The following is a 17294-nucleotide window of genomic DNA, read 5'->3' as shown; positions in this document are numbered from 1 at the left end:
GATGCTAGATGCCTCCAGGATTAGCGCCCCCTAAAGGCCACTGGGAGCACTCTGTCTCTAAACAAACCAGTCTCCTCTGTTTTCTGGTTCTGGTATCAGACCAGTTTGGACCAGCAGGTCTAGAACTCCTGGAGTTCCCCGTAAAGACGAGGAAACGTTCACCTTCTGGAAGAAATCAGACCAGAAAACATCCGACCCTGTGAGGTCGCAGAGGAGCATCGATGCACAGCAGGAGCTGAAGCATCATTGGAGGATCTCAGCTTAAACCGATACCGGGGTCAAAGGTTACAGTGTGACATTAAGCTCAAATTAGAAACAAAATAACATTTTTAATATTGAGTTCAGATCTACAGATAAACGTGAGGATATAGAAACTAGGAGAAATTTGCACAAAAACGGAACAATCACAAAGAGCGCTGTGGCTCAGGGGCCTTTTTGTTGCTAACATTGCCTTGCTATCACCGTGCTAACATTAGCCTGCCTTGCTATCACCGTGCTAACATTAGCCTGCCTTACTATCACCATGCTAACATTAGCCTGCCTTGCTATCACCATACTAACATTAGCCTGCTTTGCCATCACCATGCTGATATTAGCCTGCTTTGCTATCACCATGCTGACATTAGCCTGCCTTGCTATCACCATGCTGATATTAGCCTGCTTTGCCATCACCATGCTAACATTAGCCTGCTTTGCTATCACCATGCTAACATTAGCCTGCCTTGCTATCACCATACTAACATTAGCCTGCTTTGCCATCACCATGCTAACATTAGCCTGCCTTGCTATCACCATGCTAACATTAGCCTGCTTTGCCATCACCATACTAACCTTAGCCTGCCTTGCTATCACCATGCTAACATTAGCCTGCCTTGCTATCACCATACTAACATTAGCCTGCTTTGCCATCACCATGCTAACATTAGCCTGCTTTGCCATCACCATGCTGATATTAAACTGCTTTGCTATCACCATGCTGATATTAGCCTGCTTTGCTATCACCATGGTGATATTAGCCTGCCTTGCTATCACCATGCTAACATTAGCCTGCTTTGCCATCACCATGCTGATATTAGCCTGCTTTGCTATCACCATGCTGACATTAGCCTGCCTTGCTATCACCATGCTGATATTAGCCTGCTTTGCTATCACCATGCTAACATTAGCCTGCCTTGCTATCACCATGCTAACATTAGCCTGCCTTGCTATCACCATGCTGATATTAGCCTGCTTTGCTATCACCATGCTAACATTAGCCTGCCTTGCTATCACCATGGTGATATTAGCTTGCTTTGCTATCACCATGCTAATATTAGCCTGCCTTGCTATCACCATGCTGACATTAGCCTGCCTTGCTATCATCATGCTAACAATAGCATGCTTTGCTATCATGCTAACATTAGCCATTAGCCCTACTAAGCGCTGCTGCCTAAACTTAAAATTAAATTTAAAATAAAAGGTTGTGACCTCTTTAAGGCCAATGTGGGAGAAAGTACAATCATTGGTTCTCTTCTAATTTATTTTTATTCACTATTAAAGTAATCCTATTAAAGTAAGGTCCTTCCTTTGGTCACGTCTGGATTTAAATAAAGATTACTGTAAATGATGTTTCCTTAGAAGATTATAAAACAGAGCTTAGAGGACCCGGTTCTGATGTTTTTGGACTCAAGCCTTCAAGTATTCTGTTCCGTTTTTGTGCTGCAGTTTAGAAGGTTTCCTCACAGAACAACCTTCAACTTTAACGGCTCCGACTCCAGAAACACTTCAGAGACACTTGGAGATCAATTCAATGGCCTGAAAATCAGTCTATTAGCTTCAGTTTGGAAAGAACCTGAACCAGAGACCCAGAATAGACCCAGAACTGTTATGGAGCAGGTCAGCAGGTCACTTCCATCTGCAGAGAGAAGAGAAACAACAGCGAAGGTCAGAGACGGTACCCAGACCTCTTCTTCATGGATGCAGATCATTAAGATCTCTGTCCTGCTCCCAGGGAAGCTGATGTGGAACAAAAACGGTTTAAAATGAAACACAGACCACAGAAATACCTGCAGGAGGTTCTGGCATCGGTTTGTTTTCAAGACAACAAAGAATCAAAGATCAAAAATTTAGAAAGCAGATTGATTAGTTGAAAACAGGAAATGAAGCCCCTCCCTCCCTTCCTCACCGCAGCTTCTGCAGGCCAGAGGTTGGACTCAGCAGTTCCAGCACGTCTGACTGCTGCAGGTTGTTGTCTCTCAGGTCCAGATGTTTCAGAGACGGGTTGGTCTTCAGGGCTGAGGCCAGACAGGAGCAGCTGATCCAGGACAGCCTGCAGCCCCACAACCTGATGAACAACAAAGGTTCAGCTCCTCAGACACCAGAGGACCCGGCGCCCAGAGGACCAGACATTTTATATTTCATTTTTACAGCATAAGTAATGAATCAACTGTAGTGTTTCGGGTTTATCTGAATCCATCATCAGATTCAAACATTCAGATTAAATGTTATTTCCTGGATAAATGTCCCTCAGCAGGTTACGCCTCCATCACTCTTCACTAAATTTCTGCCATCATTCCCGCTGAATGTTTGACCACACTTCCTGGTACAGCTTGTAGAGAAGAGTCTATCTTCACTACGCCTAAACCTTCCCGTTAGCTTTATCTGAGGTTTATCAGGGTTTCTGCAGGTGATTGAAAATCATTAAAAGTCATTAAATGATTATTTATTAAATTAAGGCCTTAATTGGCATTAAAAATTATTAAACGTGATTATTGTTGCCTTTAAAATGCTTTATATATATATAGTGAATTTCCTTATTGTGTGACAATAAAAGGATTAAAATTTTTTTATACTTTTTTTTTCTTCAATGTTTCCTGTATCAACCACAAACAGCCTTTAAAGGACAGCATGGCCCCTTGCGACGGGGTCAAGCACACCTCCTCACTGAGGTCACAGATCCTGTCTCTTCTCGAGCTGAATCTGAACCGGGCAAATTGTAGCTCTTAGCTCCTGATGCTATCCCCCATCCATTCGTTTTCATTGAGTCAAAAGTAATCCATTTCCAGGGTAGGAAAGGGACTCTGGACAGCTGCGCAGACTCTGGACAGTCTTCCGGCTAACAGATGTCATTACAAGAGAGAAACACAGGTTGATTCTGATCTAGCAGCTCTGGCTCTCATGGTTTTTAGCAGTCTGTGTCATTTAAACAGGGCTGAGGTCAGCAGTCTATGCTGGATTTACTCATCCATTTTTAAAACCTATTTGCCCTGATTTCTCCTGGTTGAATAAAAACAAATACCAGTTTAATTTCACCAGTAAAGCAAATTCTATGTCCCAATGAACTGGAAGGATGCAGATGGAAACAGACCAGGATGGAGACCTTGAAGCCCAAATCTGCAGCTGCTTGCATTTGGAAGTAAAATGTCTTTGGGTAACATCATTGAGCTTGAGATTAGAAAACAAGACTTGGAGTTTGACTAGAACCATGGCTAGAAGTTTTCATACCTCAGAGGACTAATAACTGTCAAGTACGGCTGTGGTATTATCATGATATGGAGCTTTGGAGCTCCTAGTAATAGAAATCATCACAAATGCTGGTGAAGGTTCTCAGTCATTCAGGTCATAGTCATTCCAAAAAAATAAAAACAATCCACTGGATTTGGTTTCCAAGTCCAGTGGATTGTTTTAAATTTTCCTCACAAACTTTCTTTCTTCTTTCAGTTTAACAGTAAGGGTTCAATGAAATGTCCTTTTAAAGTAGAATAAGCTATTTTAATAGACATCAGTTCTCTCCACCCTGTGATCACCATGGTGGCTAGCAGGAGGAGGAGCTACCTTAGTTTCTCCAGACTACTGTGAGGATCCTCAATGAAAGCACACAGCTGCTTCACTCCTTCATCCTGAAGGTTGTTTCCACTCATGTCCAGATGTCTCAGATGGGAGGGGTTGGATCTGAGAGCCACGGCCAGATAAGCACAGCTTATCCCAGATAGACTGCATTCAAACAATCTGAATGGTAAAGGAGAGAAGCCTTCAGTGGACAGAGGATGGAGGAGGAAACATGCTGAGAACTTACCTGAGGGTCTTCAGTTTACTTTGGGAATCTTCTAGAAAAGCACAGAGAAGCTTCATGCCTGAATCCTGCAGTTTGTTGTTCAGGCCCAGGTCCAGATGTTTTAGATGAGACGGGTTTGATGAGAGAGCAGAAACCAGAGTATCACAGCTGATCTCTGACAGCCTGCAGCCTCTCAGTCTGGATGGGAAAAAAAAACCAAGGTAATGAAAGATTATTAAAAGGTAAATGATGGTGGCAAGCTACACCGTAGCTACAGCTCCCAGGGGCCACGGGGCCCTCTGACCACTGTCAGTAAGGAATTTACACTGCACTAAATGAGTGATTTGTTCTTAAAAGACGTGCATTCTTGAATTGAGGAGGGAAGCAGTGGTGGATGAAGTAATCAACTGTAGTACTTCAGTGAAAATATCGATACTCTTAGTCAAATGTTACTCAACTAGAAGTAAAAGTTAGTCAAATATCTACTCAAGTTAAAGTATTGAAGTACTCACTATTGAAAATACTTAAGTGTTCAAAAGTACATGCATTTAAAAGTCCTTAAAATATATTTTCTAACGTCAGAACATTTCTAATTTTTAGAGTAATTTTAAAGAACCTGTAACTTTCAGAAACCACCTGATGTTTTGATGCGTAGAACCACCTGCTATAGATTCTACACCTGGAAAGAACTGCAGCATAAAAATCACGCAAAATCGAAGGACTGATATTTTGATTATTATTTCTTAACCAGAAGCCATGGTTGACAGGGGATGTCCACAGGCTGCTGAGGGCTAGAGACAAAGCCTTCAAAGCTGGGGACGAAGCGAGCCTGAAAACAGCAAGGGCCAACCTGTCACGTGGCATCAAAAAGGCGAAAAAGGAATACACACAGGAAATAACCTCCCACTTCAGTGATAGCAAAGATGCACGGAGCTTGTGGAAAGGCATCCAAGCTATCACTGACTACAAACTATCACCTCGGAGCTGCAACAACAACACATCCCTGTTGAATGACCTCAACAGCTTTTTTGCACACTTTGAGGAAAACAACAAGACCCACCCACAGAAAACACCTCCCCCGCCACACGACCTAGCACTCTGTCGATAGCGTGAAGAGGGCTCTCACCAGGATCAACCCACGCAAAGCAACAGGCCCAGACAACATCCCTGGACGGGTGCTGAAGGACTGTGCCGAGGAATTAAAGCATGTCTTCACCGACATCTTCAACACCTCACTACAACAAGCCATCGTCCCCTCCTGCTTCAAAGCCGCCACCATTATACCGGTGCCAAAGAAGTCATCTCCATCCTGCTTCAACGATTACCGTCCCGTAGCACTGACAACCATCATCATGAAGTGCTTCGAACGGCTGGTCATGACACATATCAAATCCATCCTCCCCCCCACCCTGGACCCCTTTCAATTCGCATACAGACCCCGGCGCTCCACAGAGGACGCCATCAACTCAGCTCTGCACCCAGCCATCACTCACCTGGAGAAAAAAGACTCTTATGTGAGAATGCTGTTCATCGACTTCAGCTCAGCATTCAATACAATTATACCCCAACAGCTGATATGCAAACTGGACAAACTGGGCCTCAGCACCTCCCTCTGTAACTGGCTGCTGGACTTCCTGTGCCAGAGACCGCAAGTTGTGCGCGTCAGTAACAACACCTCGGACACTATCACGCTGAGCACAGGAGCTCCACAAGGGTGCATGCTAAGCCCTCTGCTCTTCACCCTACTCACACACGACTGCAAAACAACCCACAGCACTAACCACCTGGTGAAGTTTGCAGACGACACAACCCTGGTAGGACTCATCTCCAACGGCGACGAGACACACTACAGGACAGAGGTGGACCACCTAGCCAAGTGGTGCAGTGACAACAACCTCCTACTGAATGTCAGCAAGACAAAGGAGATTGTTGTCAACTTCCAGAAAGGTCCCCGCCGACTCCTGCCACTGACCATCGATGGCGCTGCTGTGGAGAGGGTGAGCAGCACTAAATTCCTAGGAGTGCACATTAGCGACGACCTCTCCTGGACCACCAACACTGCATCACTGGTCAAGAAAGCCCAACAACGCCTCTACTTCCTGCGGAAGCTGAATCAGGCCAGTGCCCCACCAGCCATCATGACCTCCTTCTACAGAGGAACCATTGAAAGCATCATCACCAGCTGTATCACTGTATGGGGCGGGAGCTGCACTGACTACAACAGGAAAGCCCTGCAACGTATAGTGAACACAGCTGGGAGGATCATCAAGGCACCTCTCCCCTCCCTGCAAGACATCTACTCCAGCCGCCTCACCCGCAAAGCCCTCACAATTTTGAAGGATGACACCCACCCAGCACACAACCTGATCCGTCTCCTGCCCTCCGGAAAGAGGTACAGGAGCCTACGGTCCAGAACCACCCGGCTGGCGAACACCTTCATCCACCAGGCCATCAGAATGCTGAACTCCCTCCACCCCCTCCCCACCAGGCAGACAGGAAGCTAAGACTGCCCCTCTTTCTCTCTCTCTCTCTCTCTCTCTCTCTCTCTCTCTCTCTCACACACACACACACACACACACACTGTACCAGAGACTGCACCTTACCTGCACTACCTCAGCCTGGTACAAACTATTGCTGCTGTTTTTATTGCTTTTTATTGTAAATGTCTATACTTCATATTTATATTTATCTTACCACTCTTACCTGTCATATCCCGCACTTTATGTCAGTTTTTAAATGTCAGTCTTGTATATTTCTTGTATATTTGTATATTGCAGAGAGCAAACGTAATTTCATTTCCCTTGTATGTCTTGTACATATGAAGAAAGTGACAATAAAAGCTGACTTGACTTGACTTGACTTATTTAAAAACAAACCAAAAAGAAAATAGGAAAGTCTTGATTCTCCTGACTTTCACTATGGAATAGAGGTTAAAGGTTGAATCTATTACCACAATAAAACTCATCCAACGGAACAACTTAATCACATGGCAGCAACTTAATAAAATTATATCTGCTCTGAATTTCTCACATATGTGGAACGTCATTAAATGTCTAAATCAGTGGCATCCAGCTTCAGTCCTAATGGCTTCCATGATGGATGGATATTTCAAGAAAAAAATACAGCAACAGTGGTTTATAAAGTTAAGCTGAGCCAAAAGGAACAAGGAACTAACAGCTTCCTGAAAATGGAGTAGAAAGTTATACCAATGCCCCCCCATCCCCAAAAAAACAACAACAAAAACAAATGACTCAAGTAAAGATACTCAACAAAAGTACTTATGTAATAACATAAATGTACTCTGCTACTTTCCACCACCATTTTTCAAATGGAACAAGACAATCTACATAAAAAAAACCCAAAAACAACTGGATTGTTTTATTTAAAGTGCATATTATCTAATTATTTATTTCTAAGCGTAAAAATACTCATTCCATTGGCAGATCATCTTATTTACCTGCACAAATTATGGATAAATACATTTAAAGTAACAATTTTTTCTAATTTCTAGATCCTTAAGGCCCTGTAGGCAAAGTGCCTTGCCCAAAGGCACTACTACTATGAAAGCTGGAGATGATGTTGGAACCGGGAAACCTTCCATCTTCAGGCAGATTCCTGCATCCATCAGCAGCTGCTGCTCACAATGACTGACAAGTTCAAATAATCTGGGTGTCATAAAAAAGATCTAAATCTACTAGAGCTGTTGCTCACTTCAGGTTCAAATCCCAACATGCCTGCAGATCAAACCTCTTTTGGTCCAAAAAAGATCAGAAAACTCTAATAACTCTAATTAGATAAGAAAGGAAATAAAACTATTCTGGGGACTAACCTGAGTTTCTCCAGTTTACAGTGTGGACTGGCGAGTCCGGCACACAGGTGCTTCACTCCCAGGTCAGGCAGGACATTTCCAGTTAGGTCCAGTTCTATCAGCTGAGAGGAGCTGGCCATCAGAGCCGAGGCCACGACTTCACAATGAGTCTCTGAGAGTCGGCAGCCGACTAGCCTTTAAGGTCATAGACAGAAGGATGGAAATGAGGCGAGAACTGATGGAACATTTCATTGCATGTTTCTCTGTTTTCTACCATTATTGTTGTTTGTCTCTGTGTTTTTATTTTTATTTCTCACTTTCTGCAGGTGCAGAGATGAAAATCCAGGCTGTTTTTCTTTATTCTCTCCATCCTTCATTCTCTCCTTTATTAATTTCTCCCTCCAAATGTCCTACCTCACCTTCCTTCCTTTCTTAAAGGGATGTTTCTACTTTACTGTTTCCACATTCTGGATGCAACCAGCTGGGTTTCCGTAGAAAACATTGAACCAATCATGATGATTTGATGGAATTACCTGCAAGGTGCCGTCAGATGACCTGCGGCCCCCAATGAAATAAACTAATCAGAATAAATTTTCTCTCCTTCACCTCTATTTCCATGTAGATTGCATTAGACTGGCTCAGCAGTTTTTTATGCTTACATTTCAATTAGATCATAAAATGTTGTGTATGCTAACATAGATATTAATACTCTAGTGGAAGGAGTCAGGACTGTTGTTAGCAACTTGTTGCTACAAATGTTTTGCATAAACACAGTCACACACAAGAAAAAAAAATTCACACCAAAAAATTTAACAAATTAACACCAGAGCAGTCTGGGTAATTTGGTGGAGCATTAAAGCCAAAATGTTCCACTCTCAAAGGTAAATCTCTTTTGCTTTTCCTTGTTTTTCAGACTGAGAACTGCATTGTGGGGCGGGACATGTGTAAATAAACAAAAAAGCAGTAAAGTTGATGAAAAAGTATGTTACAGATGAACTTACCGAGCCTTTCTGCAGTTCCTTACTGCTGGGATCAGCCTCATCTTCCCCTCTGTTGATGTGTTGAACATAGCCAAGTCCAACTCCTCCGGAACCTCCTCTAGCATCTGTAGCATGTAGGCCAGAGCAGAGCAGTGGATCTCTGAGAGCTCCCTCTCTGATCGGTTCTCCGACCTCAGAAACTCTTGGATGTCCTGGTGGATTGAGAGATCATTCATCTCCATCAGACAGTAGAAGACGTTGATGCTTCTGTCTGGAGATATTTTGTGGGTATTCATCTGCTTCAGGTTGTTGATGACTCGCTGGATGGTTTCTGGACCTGTTCCTGTTACACCAACCAGGCCTCTCAAGAGCTTCTGATTTGAGTCCAGAGAAAGACCATGAAGGAAGCGGGCAAACAGGTCCAGATGGCCGGTTTTACTTTGGAGAGACTTTACCAGGACTCTCTCCAGAAAGCCATCTATGGCTGAGGAGCCGTCTTTCCTAACAAGGCTATCAGGTGAACTACCAAGGAAGTTCTCCACCACCTCGGTGTTCCTGCTGGTCAAACATTGGAACATGTAGACTGCAGCCAGGAACTCCTGGACACTCAGATGGACGAAGCAGTAGATGGGTTTCTGGAAGATCACGTTCTCTCTTTTAAAGATCTCTGTACAAACTCCTGAGAAAACTAAGGCCTCTGTGACATCCAGACCACATTGCTCCAGGTCTTCCTGATAAAACACAATGTTCCCGTTCTCCAGGTTTTCATACGCCAGCCTCCCCAGCTTCAGGAGAACTTCCTTGTCAGCCTCCATCAGCTCCTGTGGACTTGCCTGATCTCTTTCAGCGTACTTGTTCTTCTTCCTCCTGGTCTGGACCAGCAGGAAGTGTGAGTACATGTCAGTCATGGTCTTAGGCAGCTCTCCTCTCTGCTCTGTGGTCAACAGGTTCTCCAGAACCGTAGCAGTGATCCAGCAGAACACTGGGATCCCACACATGATGAAGAGGCTCCTGGAGGTCTGGATGTGGGAGATGATCCTGCTGGACATCTCTTCATCACTGAACCTCTTCTTGAAGTACTCCTCCTTCTGGGCGTCAGTGAAGCCTCGTACTTCTGTTACCCTGGAAACACAGGAAGGAGGGATCTGATTGGCTGCTGCAGGTCGGGAAGTTATCCAGACCAGAGCCGAGGGAAGCAGGTTCCCCTTGATGAGGTTCATCAGCAGAACGTTGACTGATGTTTTCTGTGTGACGTCAGAAACAAGCAGACTGTTGTTGAAGTCCAGAGAAAGTCTGCTTTCATCCAGACCGTCAAAGATGAAGAGAAGTTTCCAGACAGCCAGCTTCTCTGCTGGGAGCTTCTGGAGGGTTGGATGGAAAACATGGAGCAGCGTGAGAAGACTGTGCTGCTGATCTCTGATCAGGTTCAGCTCCCTGAAGGAAAGCAGTACCACCAGACTGACATCGTGGTTCTCCAAGTCGTCTGCCCAGTCCAGAGTGAACTTCTGCACTGAGAAGGTTTTTCCAACACCAGCGATGCCATTGGTCAGAACCACTCTGATGGCTCCATGTTGGTTAGGCAAGGATTTGAAGATGTCCTGGACTCTGATTGGAGAGTCACTGAGAGCCATGGAAGCTGTCTCCAGCTGCCTGACCTCATGTTGGGTATCAACATGTCCTCCTTGCCCCTCTGTGATGTAAAGCTCAGTGTAGATGCTGGTCAGCAGGGTTTGGCCTCCTAATCCATCAGTTCCCTCAGATACGTGTGCACATCTCCTCCTCAGGCTTATCTTATGGAGGTCTAAGACCTTCTGAAGACCGCCACCTACTGGAAGACAAAAACAAGACTGAAGAAAAGACCACCAGAAAACCAAAAAGAGACAGATGGACAAATCTGTCCATCAGCAGTTAAGCCGAGTTATTCTCTGAGTTCTTGGTATGTTAATCAGGGACTGGGCAAACTGGAACAGCTGGGCTTCAATACACTCCTCTGCTGTTGGCTGCTAGACTTCCTCACCAACAGACCTCAGTCAGTCCGGGTCGGACCTCTGATGTCATCAGTCTAAGCCCCTCCCCTCAGGGCTGCGTCCTGAGCCCCCTGCCGTTCACCCTGATGACACACGACTGCGTCCCCAGGTTCACCACCGATCACATGGCGAAGTTTGCAGATGACACCACGGTGGTGGGCCTCATCAGAGACGACAACGACCTGGACTACAGAGAGGAGGTGGAGCAGCTGGTGGAGCAGAGATAACAGCCTGATCCTGAAGGTGGAGAAGACCAAGGAGATCATGGTGGACTTCAGGAAGAAGCGGCCTAACCATGCTCCACTGCTCATCAACAGCTCAGCTGTAGAGGTGGTCATTCATCACAGACACCCTCACCTGGACTGGAAACACCACCTCACTGGTCCAAAGGGCCCAGAAGGGAGAGGAGAGCCCACCGCCATCACACTGATGAACTGTTGAAACTCTAAATCACAGACTCTGCATCACACTGATGACACCAAACCAACAATACTGCAGATTTACACCATAAATATTAATGCTCTGAAATTCAAGATTAATGCATTTTGCACCTTGTTTTTTTTTTTGTCACACTGTTCACATTTAATCAGTGCTGCACTTTAAGGAATGGAAATGTCATGAAAGCTGTACACAACAAAATGTAGTTTTTTATACGCTGACAATAAAAGTCTCTGGGTGTCTCCTGTATATCAAACTCTGTGGACCTGACATGCTAAGCTTGAGTTAATCTCGGTTTAACAACAACCAGTAGCAGAACCAAAAAAACAGACTTGTGAGAATGAGGTAATTGGTTTGGCACCAGAGCCAAAGCACAGCAAGCGACAGCTGTGTTCATTAGGAGAGTCCAAGAGGTCAGCCTTACCATCATCTTCAGTCCTCTGTGGTCCAGTTAGGGGACAGAACCTCTCAACACACTCGGAACGAGAGGAGCTTCCTGAAGCAGGCTGGTCCAGTTCTAAGGCCATGTAGCGTCCACAGCAGGAGATCTGATCTGCCTCAGACAGCTGGCTGCTGCTTCTCCCCCTGAGCACAAAGAACAATGACTCTATTGGTAGCAAAGCCCAGACGATATCAGAACTGCAGCGATCAGCAGAAGGTCCAGTCTCTTCTATTTTACATTCAGGAGCTCTATATTCCAGAACCGGCAGGAAACTTGTTGCTTAGAGGGGAAGGATACAGACTCACAGCTAGAATCAAAACATCCCAAACTGCTCATAAACTGGTGATGAATCAAGCATGGCTCCTTACTTATCTGAAGGTTCATCGTCGAAGAATGGAGGAAAATTTCTGGAGCAGTCACTCTTCATAGAGAGAGAGCTGGAAGCTGAGGATTCGGTTCTGTCCCGTCCTTCACATCCACTCATCTTCAGTCAGTCTGTAACACAGAAATGTGAAAAATGAAATGTACACTGAGGGGGGGCTGAAAGCAAAAAGGCACCACAACCTCACGGTCAATCTACACTGTTCCAACAGGAAAATTAACGAGCAAAACATCCATATTTTCGAAATAAAGAAAAACTCTACTTTCTTAGATGCGTATATTTAACATCCATCATTTCTAGATAAAAGGCATAGTGGATAAAAGTCAGTTTTGAGTTCTGGGGCGTAAATCAATCATCATTGTCATTACTTACCTACTTGTATCAATAAACATTCTGCATAAAATGATATTGATATTTACAAGCACTAATATCTACATAAATTGATTATTTCATATTTTTTTTATTTAAATTGCGATTTATCTTTGATTTCACTGAAGTCTGCTAGATGACTTGCACAAACACATACACTGCCTGGCCAAAAAAAAAGTTGCCACCAAAAATCAAGGTAATTCACTCTAATACTTTGTTGGACCGCCTTTAGCTTTGATTACGGCACGCATTCGCTGTGGCATTGTTTCGATAAGCTTCTGCAATGTCAAAAGATTTATTTCCATCCAGTGTTGCATTAATTTTTCACCAAGATCTTGCATTGATGATGGTAGAGTCTGACCGCTGAGCAAAGCCCTCTTTAACACATCCCAAAGATTCTCAATGGGGTTGAGGTCTGGACTCTGTGGTGGCCAATCCATGTGTGAAAATGATGAGTCATGCTCCCTGAACCAGTCTTTCACAATTTGAGCCCGATGAATCCTGGCATTGTCATCTTGGAATATGCCTGTGCCATCAGGGAAAGTCCATTGATGGAATAACCTGGTCATTCAGTATATTCAGGTAGTCAGTTGACCTCATTCTTTGAGCTCATCCTGTTGCTGAACCTAGACCTGAGCAACTGCAGCAACCCCAGATCATAACCCCGCCCCCACAGGCTCGTACAGTAGGCACTAGGCATGGTGGGTGCATCACTTCACCTGCCTCTCTTCTTACCCTGATTGGCCCATCACTCTGGAACAGGGTCAATCTGGACTCATCAGACCACATGACCTTCTTCCATTGCTCCACAGTCCAATCTTTATGCACCGTGCAAACTGAAGCCTTTTTTTCACTGATTAGTGGTTTTCTTACGACTACACAGCTGTTCAGTCCCAATCCCTTGAGTTCCCTTCGCATTGTGCGTGTGGAAATGCTCTTACTTTCAGTATTAAACATAGCCCTGAGTTCTACTGTTGTTTTTCTTCCATTTGATCTCACCACACAATCATTCAGGACTTTTTTCCGGCCACATTTCTTCCTTGAAGATGATGGGTCCCCACTATCCTTCCAGTTTTTAATAATGCGTTGGACAGTTCTTAACCAAATTTTATTAGTTTCTGCATCCCTTTGGATGTTTTCTCTGCTTGATGCATGCCAATGATTTGACCCTTCTCAAACAGACTGTCTTTAGACATGGTTGTTTAGGAAATGAGAAACAAGTCACTGCACCAGCTGGGGTTAAATAACTTGTTGGAGGCTCGTACCTATTTGCTAGTTGAATCCAGGCGGCGACTTTTTTTTTTTGGCCAGGCAGTGTATTTTTCTCTTTACCCCATAGATCACAAAATCTAGCTCTGAAAAGAGCATTAATTCTGTATTTATCATCTTTGATGTTAGTATATTGATGTGTATAATTAACCACAAAAAAAAAAAAATTTAATTATTTCACTTGAGAGAATTACTGCTGCCACCATCTGTATTAGAGGGAAATAATGGTAGGGGTGGCCATGGCCACCCCTGGCCCCCCATCTAGCTCCGCCCCTGTACTAATAGTTTTTCATCTAATCAGACTGGGTGAAATAACAGAGCCAGTCACAGCTAGGGCGGCACCCCTGCCTGCCAAGGCTTTTGGTTTGATCCAGAAGAAGCGGCTGGCAGCAAACTTTTTTTTTATGACCAAATGGGCTCATTTCATTGGCTAGAAGCTGTACGACTGCAGCAAGAGTAGATTGCTTTGGCTTCATTTCACCAAAAGGTCAACACATTGCAATCAATTTTTTGCAGCTGAAATGATAAAAGCTAAGTTTTTAAAATTCAGTGTACAAAAAAAGGCAGTTTTTCTTCCATAGAAATGTAAAATGTTTGCATTTGGCTCCCTAATACCTTTCCAATTTAAAGCCTATTTATGAACAAAAAAAAGGTTGTTGGAAAATCATGTCCTAATTAATCTGCTTCTTTCCTTCTTCCTGCTCTGAGATCAGATCTAAACATTTTTCTATCATACCATAAACTGAGCAGATAAACTGGGGTCAGTTCTGACAGCCTTCAATAAAGCCTCATTCTGTTTTATTCACCCGCTTCTGTCATATAAAGATCATAAAAGATTGTTAGATCAAAGTCCAATCTGGCTTTATTCGGTGTTTGTTTGATCTGTGAGATCAGATTGGCTTCGATATTGAACTGGTACCAGTAGAACTGGTTCTGAATCCATCAGAAATGATTGCTCTGGATTCAAGTATTCATGGAATTTTTTTTATTTTTTTTGTAGAATATGAAATGATCAATCGTATAAAATGTTTATTTTTCTCATAATAAAATCTCCCTTATTAAAAGAAAAAAAAAACATTGATTGAGACTCACCTGTATTCTCCCCCCTAACAAGGAGCAGGTCGTCCTCTTTATAGCAAAATGAACTTCAAATTAATCTTCATGGTGCTGAAGTTGGACAGGACTGGTTTTCCTGCTTTGAACCTGTGAACTGAAACTGGAATGATTATAGATTCCACGCCTAGAAAAGATCCTTTGGAAATGAGGCGGACTTTATTGGTTTACTGCTGAGTAGCAGGTACATAATATGACATCAGTCCAACTGAGCACAGTACAGTGTTTCCTGGACGGGGCCGCCTGTGGAGCTGGTTGACAGTTGCAGTTGCAACGAGAAAATGCCAGCAATAATCACCACAATCTCATCCAGGAGGAGCATGTCTCACAAGTCAATGACTGGATGCAGTCTCTGCTTTTAATTCAGTCTCTGAAGGAGCAAATGTTGCTCTCCATCTGCGGTCTCCGTGGTAACCCTTAAATGCGGGGAGGATGGCCGGACGCCTCCTTGGTTGGTGTTCCTGAGCTGCTCCTTTAGGTTCAGCAGGAGCAGCAGGAATATGGCCTCCTGCTGCTCCTGCTGCAGCCTGAGGAGACCAGACTCAGGCTTTTAGATCGACAGCGTCCTCAGATCATGAAAGCAGTTCTATTGTTTAAAAGGAGGTTCAAATTATAAAACTGCCCATTTTGTTCAAACCAGTTTAGAGTTAGACTGAAAACAAGTATAAACCAGTACAGCTGAGTGATGCAGGCGGCTGGTTCAGGTTTCCTCCCCTGATCAACTGTCAGCTGGTTCTGGTGTAGAAAGGAGAACTTGGAGAACTTTCTCTGCCTGTAGTCTGACATGCTGGTGATTCTCAGTCATGCAGGTCAGAGTCATTCCAAAAAAGTTCAAATCAATCCTCTGGACTTTGTTTCCAAGTTTGAAGACGTTTCTCTTCCATCCAGGAAGATTTTTCAATTCAAAATGTCAGAAATAGCGTTTAGTTCCAGGTTTTATCCAGCAGCCCAACAAAGCCTGGTTTTAGTTTAGAAAACATGCAAATAGAAACGGATGAACGGGTCCACCCCTTTGGAATGGGGGTCGTTTGGCTTCTTTGTTAGCCTGCAATGCCCCATACCTGTCTATGCCTCTGAAAGGGGGGTCATTAGAGGGAATAGTTGGCCTGGCTGAATAGGAGAGGTGCTCTGTTCCCCTGTAAAGGGGTTGGGGATGCACAATATAATCGGCCCCCTATCGGTATCAGCCTTAAAACTGAATATCAGACATCGGCCACCCCACCGATATTTAACCCGATATTTGATCAGCTTCTGATCAAATAAAAATAAATAAATACTACTTCTTCTTCTTCCTCAAAAACTTCTTTTTTACAGAATTAAAAACTTCTAAAGACGAGGGAAAAAATATTGATACATTAAAATATCCCAATATCTTCATATGCTGATATATTGCCATTTAAAAACACCATATCAATCTCTTTTACTAATGAAATATTGCTATATGTCATCGTTATGCTACGAAATCCCCCGGAAATTCACCAAATTTTGCCATATTTTTATATGTTGATATATTGACGCGGTATCGATCTATTTTACTAACAAAATCTCACAAGAATTTGCAAAATATCACGAGAGTTTGTAACAGAACGATGAAATTTCACGAGATTTTGAAAGTAAAATAGATCGATACCGCGTTTTTAAAAATCAAATTGATATCAGCATATGTAAATATATTTGAGTATATTAGTTTTCAAAGTGTCAGAAATGGATATTTTCAATGACTACTTATTTTTGTCCAGCTTTAACATCAGTATCGATATCGGCTACATGAGTTTTAAAATATCGGCATATCAGATATCGGCCAAAATCCCAATATCCTGCATCCCTAGTTGGGGCTGTAATAATAGCACGGAGGAATCAACTCTAATCACTGCATTGTAGGTTTTTGAAAGCTGAAATCTGAGTGCCCCCCCCCTCTGTTTAAGGTTGTTTTTTCTTTCTTAACATAGATGGCTTCCTTCCTTCCTCTCAAACCACCTGTCTACTTTGTCTAAAATGTGAACATTCTGGTCCTCCAAAGAATGTCCTTTGTCCATCAGGTGTAGATGTAGCGCAGAGTTTTGTCCAGAGGAGGGCGCTCTGCATGTAGTCTAACGTTCATTTCAAACCCACAGGAAGAAAAAGTCGGAATCTTTCTAGAAGGTTAGAGCTGTTTACGACTAAACCTTCCTGAAGGAAAAACCCGAATCCACGTTAAGAAAGCAAACCTCAGAGAATCTGACAGCATTGGTTAAATATCAGTTGATCAAGTTTCCACTTTCTTCCAGTTTTTCTGCTGTATTTACTAGTTTTCCACAGAGTCTCACTAAATTTCTCTGTGAGCTGAAGTTTCATCAAGATGCTGGTCTGAGGAAAGGAATCCAGAGCCGTTTCATTTTATTAAAGGAAAAGTCGCTCATATTCAGAATCCAAACTTCTGAAAGTTCTTTAAAT

The 17294-nt window shown here is 43.5% G+C and overlaps 1 protein-coding gene across 1 annotated transcript; it reads right to left on the bottom strand.

Annotated features, from left to right (window-relative positions):
• Positions 1–1618: 1618 nt before the first annotated feature.
• Positions 1619–14919, bottom strand: LOC119796871 (NACHT, LRR and PYD domains-containing protein 12-like). Its single transcript, XM_038305625.1, has 9 exons — positions 14841–14919; positions 12097–12223; positions 11711–11871; positions 8843–10646; positions 7863–8036; positions 4055–4231; positions 3814–3987; positions 2165–2323; positions 1619–1894 (listed from the first exon to the last, which is right to left on the bottom strand). Exons 2-9 carry the CDS (start codon positions 12210–12212, stop codon positions 1885–1887), a joined length of 2775 nt encoding a protein of 924 aa, XP_038161553.1. The 5' UTR covers positions 12213–12223; positions 14841–14919; the 3' UTR covers positions 1619–1884.
• Positions 14920–17294: the final 2375 nt, after the last annotated feature.

This window comes from Cyprinodon tularosa, unplaced genomic scaffold, assembly GCF_016077235.1.
Source record: "Cyprinodon tularosa strain WSP-4 unplaced genomic scaffold, ASM1607723v1 ctg560, whole genome shotgun sequence".
Taxonomy (NCBI): Eukaryota; Metazoa; Chordata; class Actinopteri; order Cyprinodontiformes; family Cyprinodontidae; genus Cyprinodon; species Cyprinodon tularosa.
This window is presented reverse-complemented; position numbering and strand designations above follow the sequence as displayed.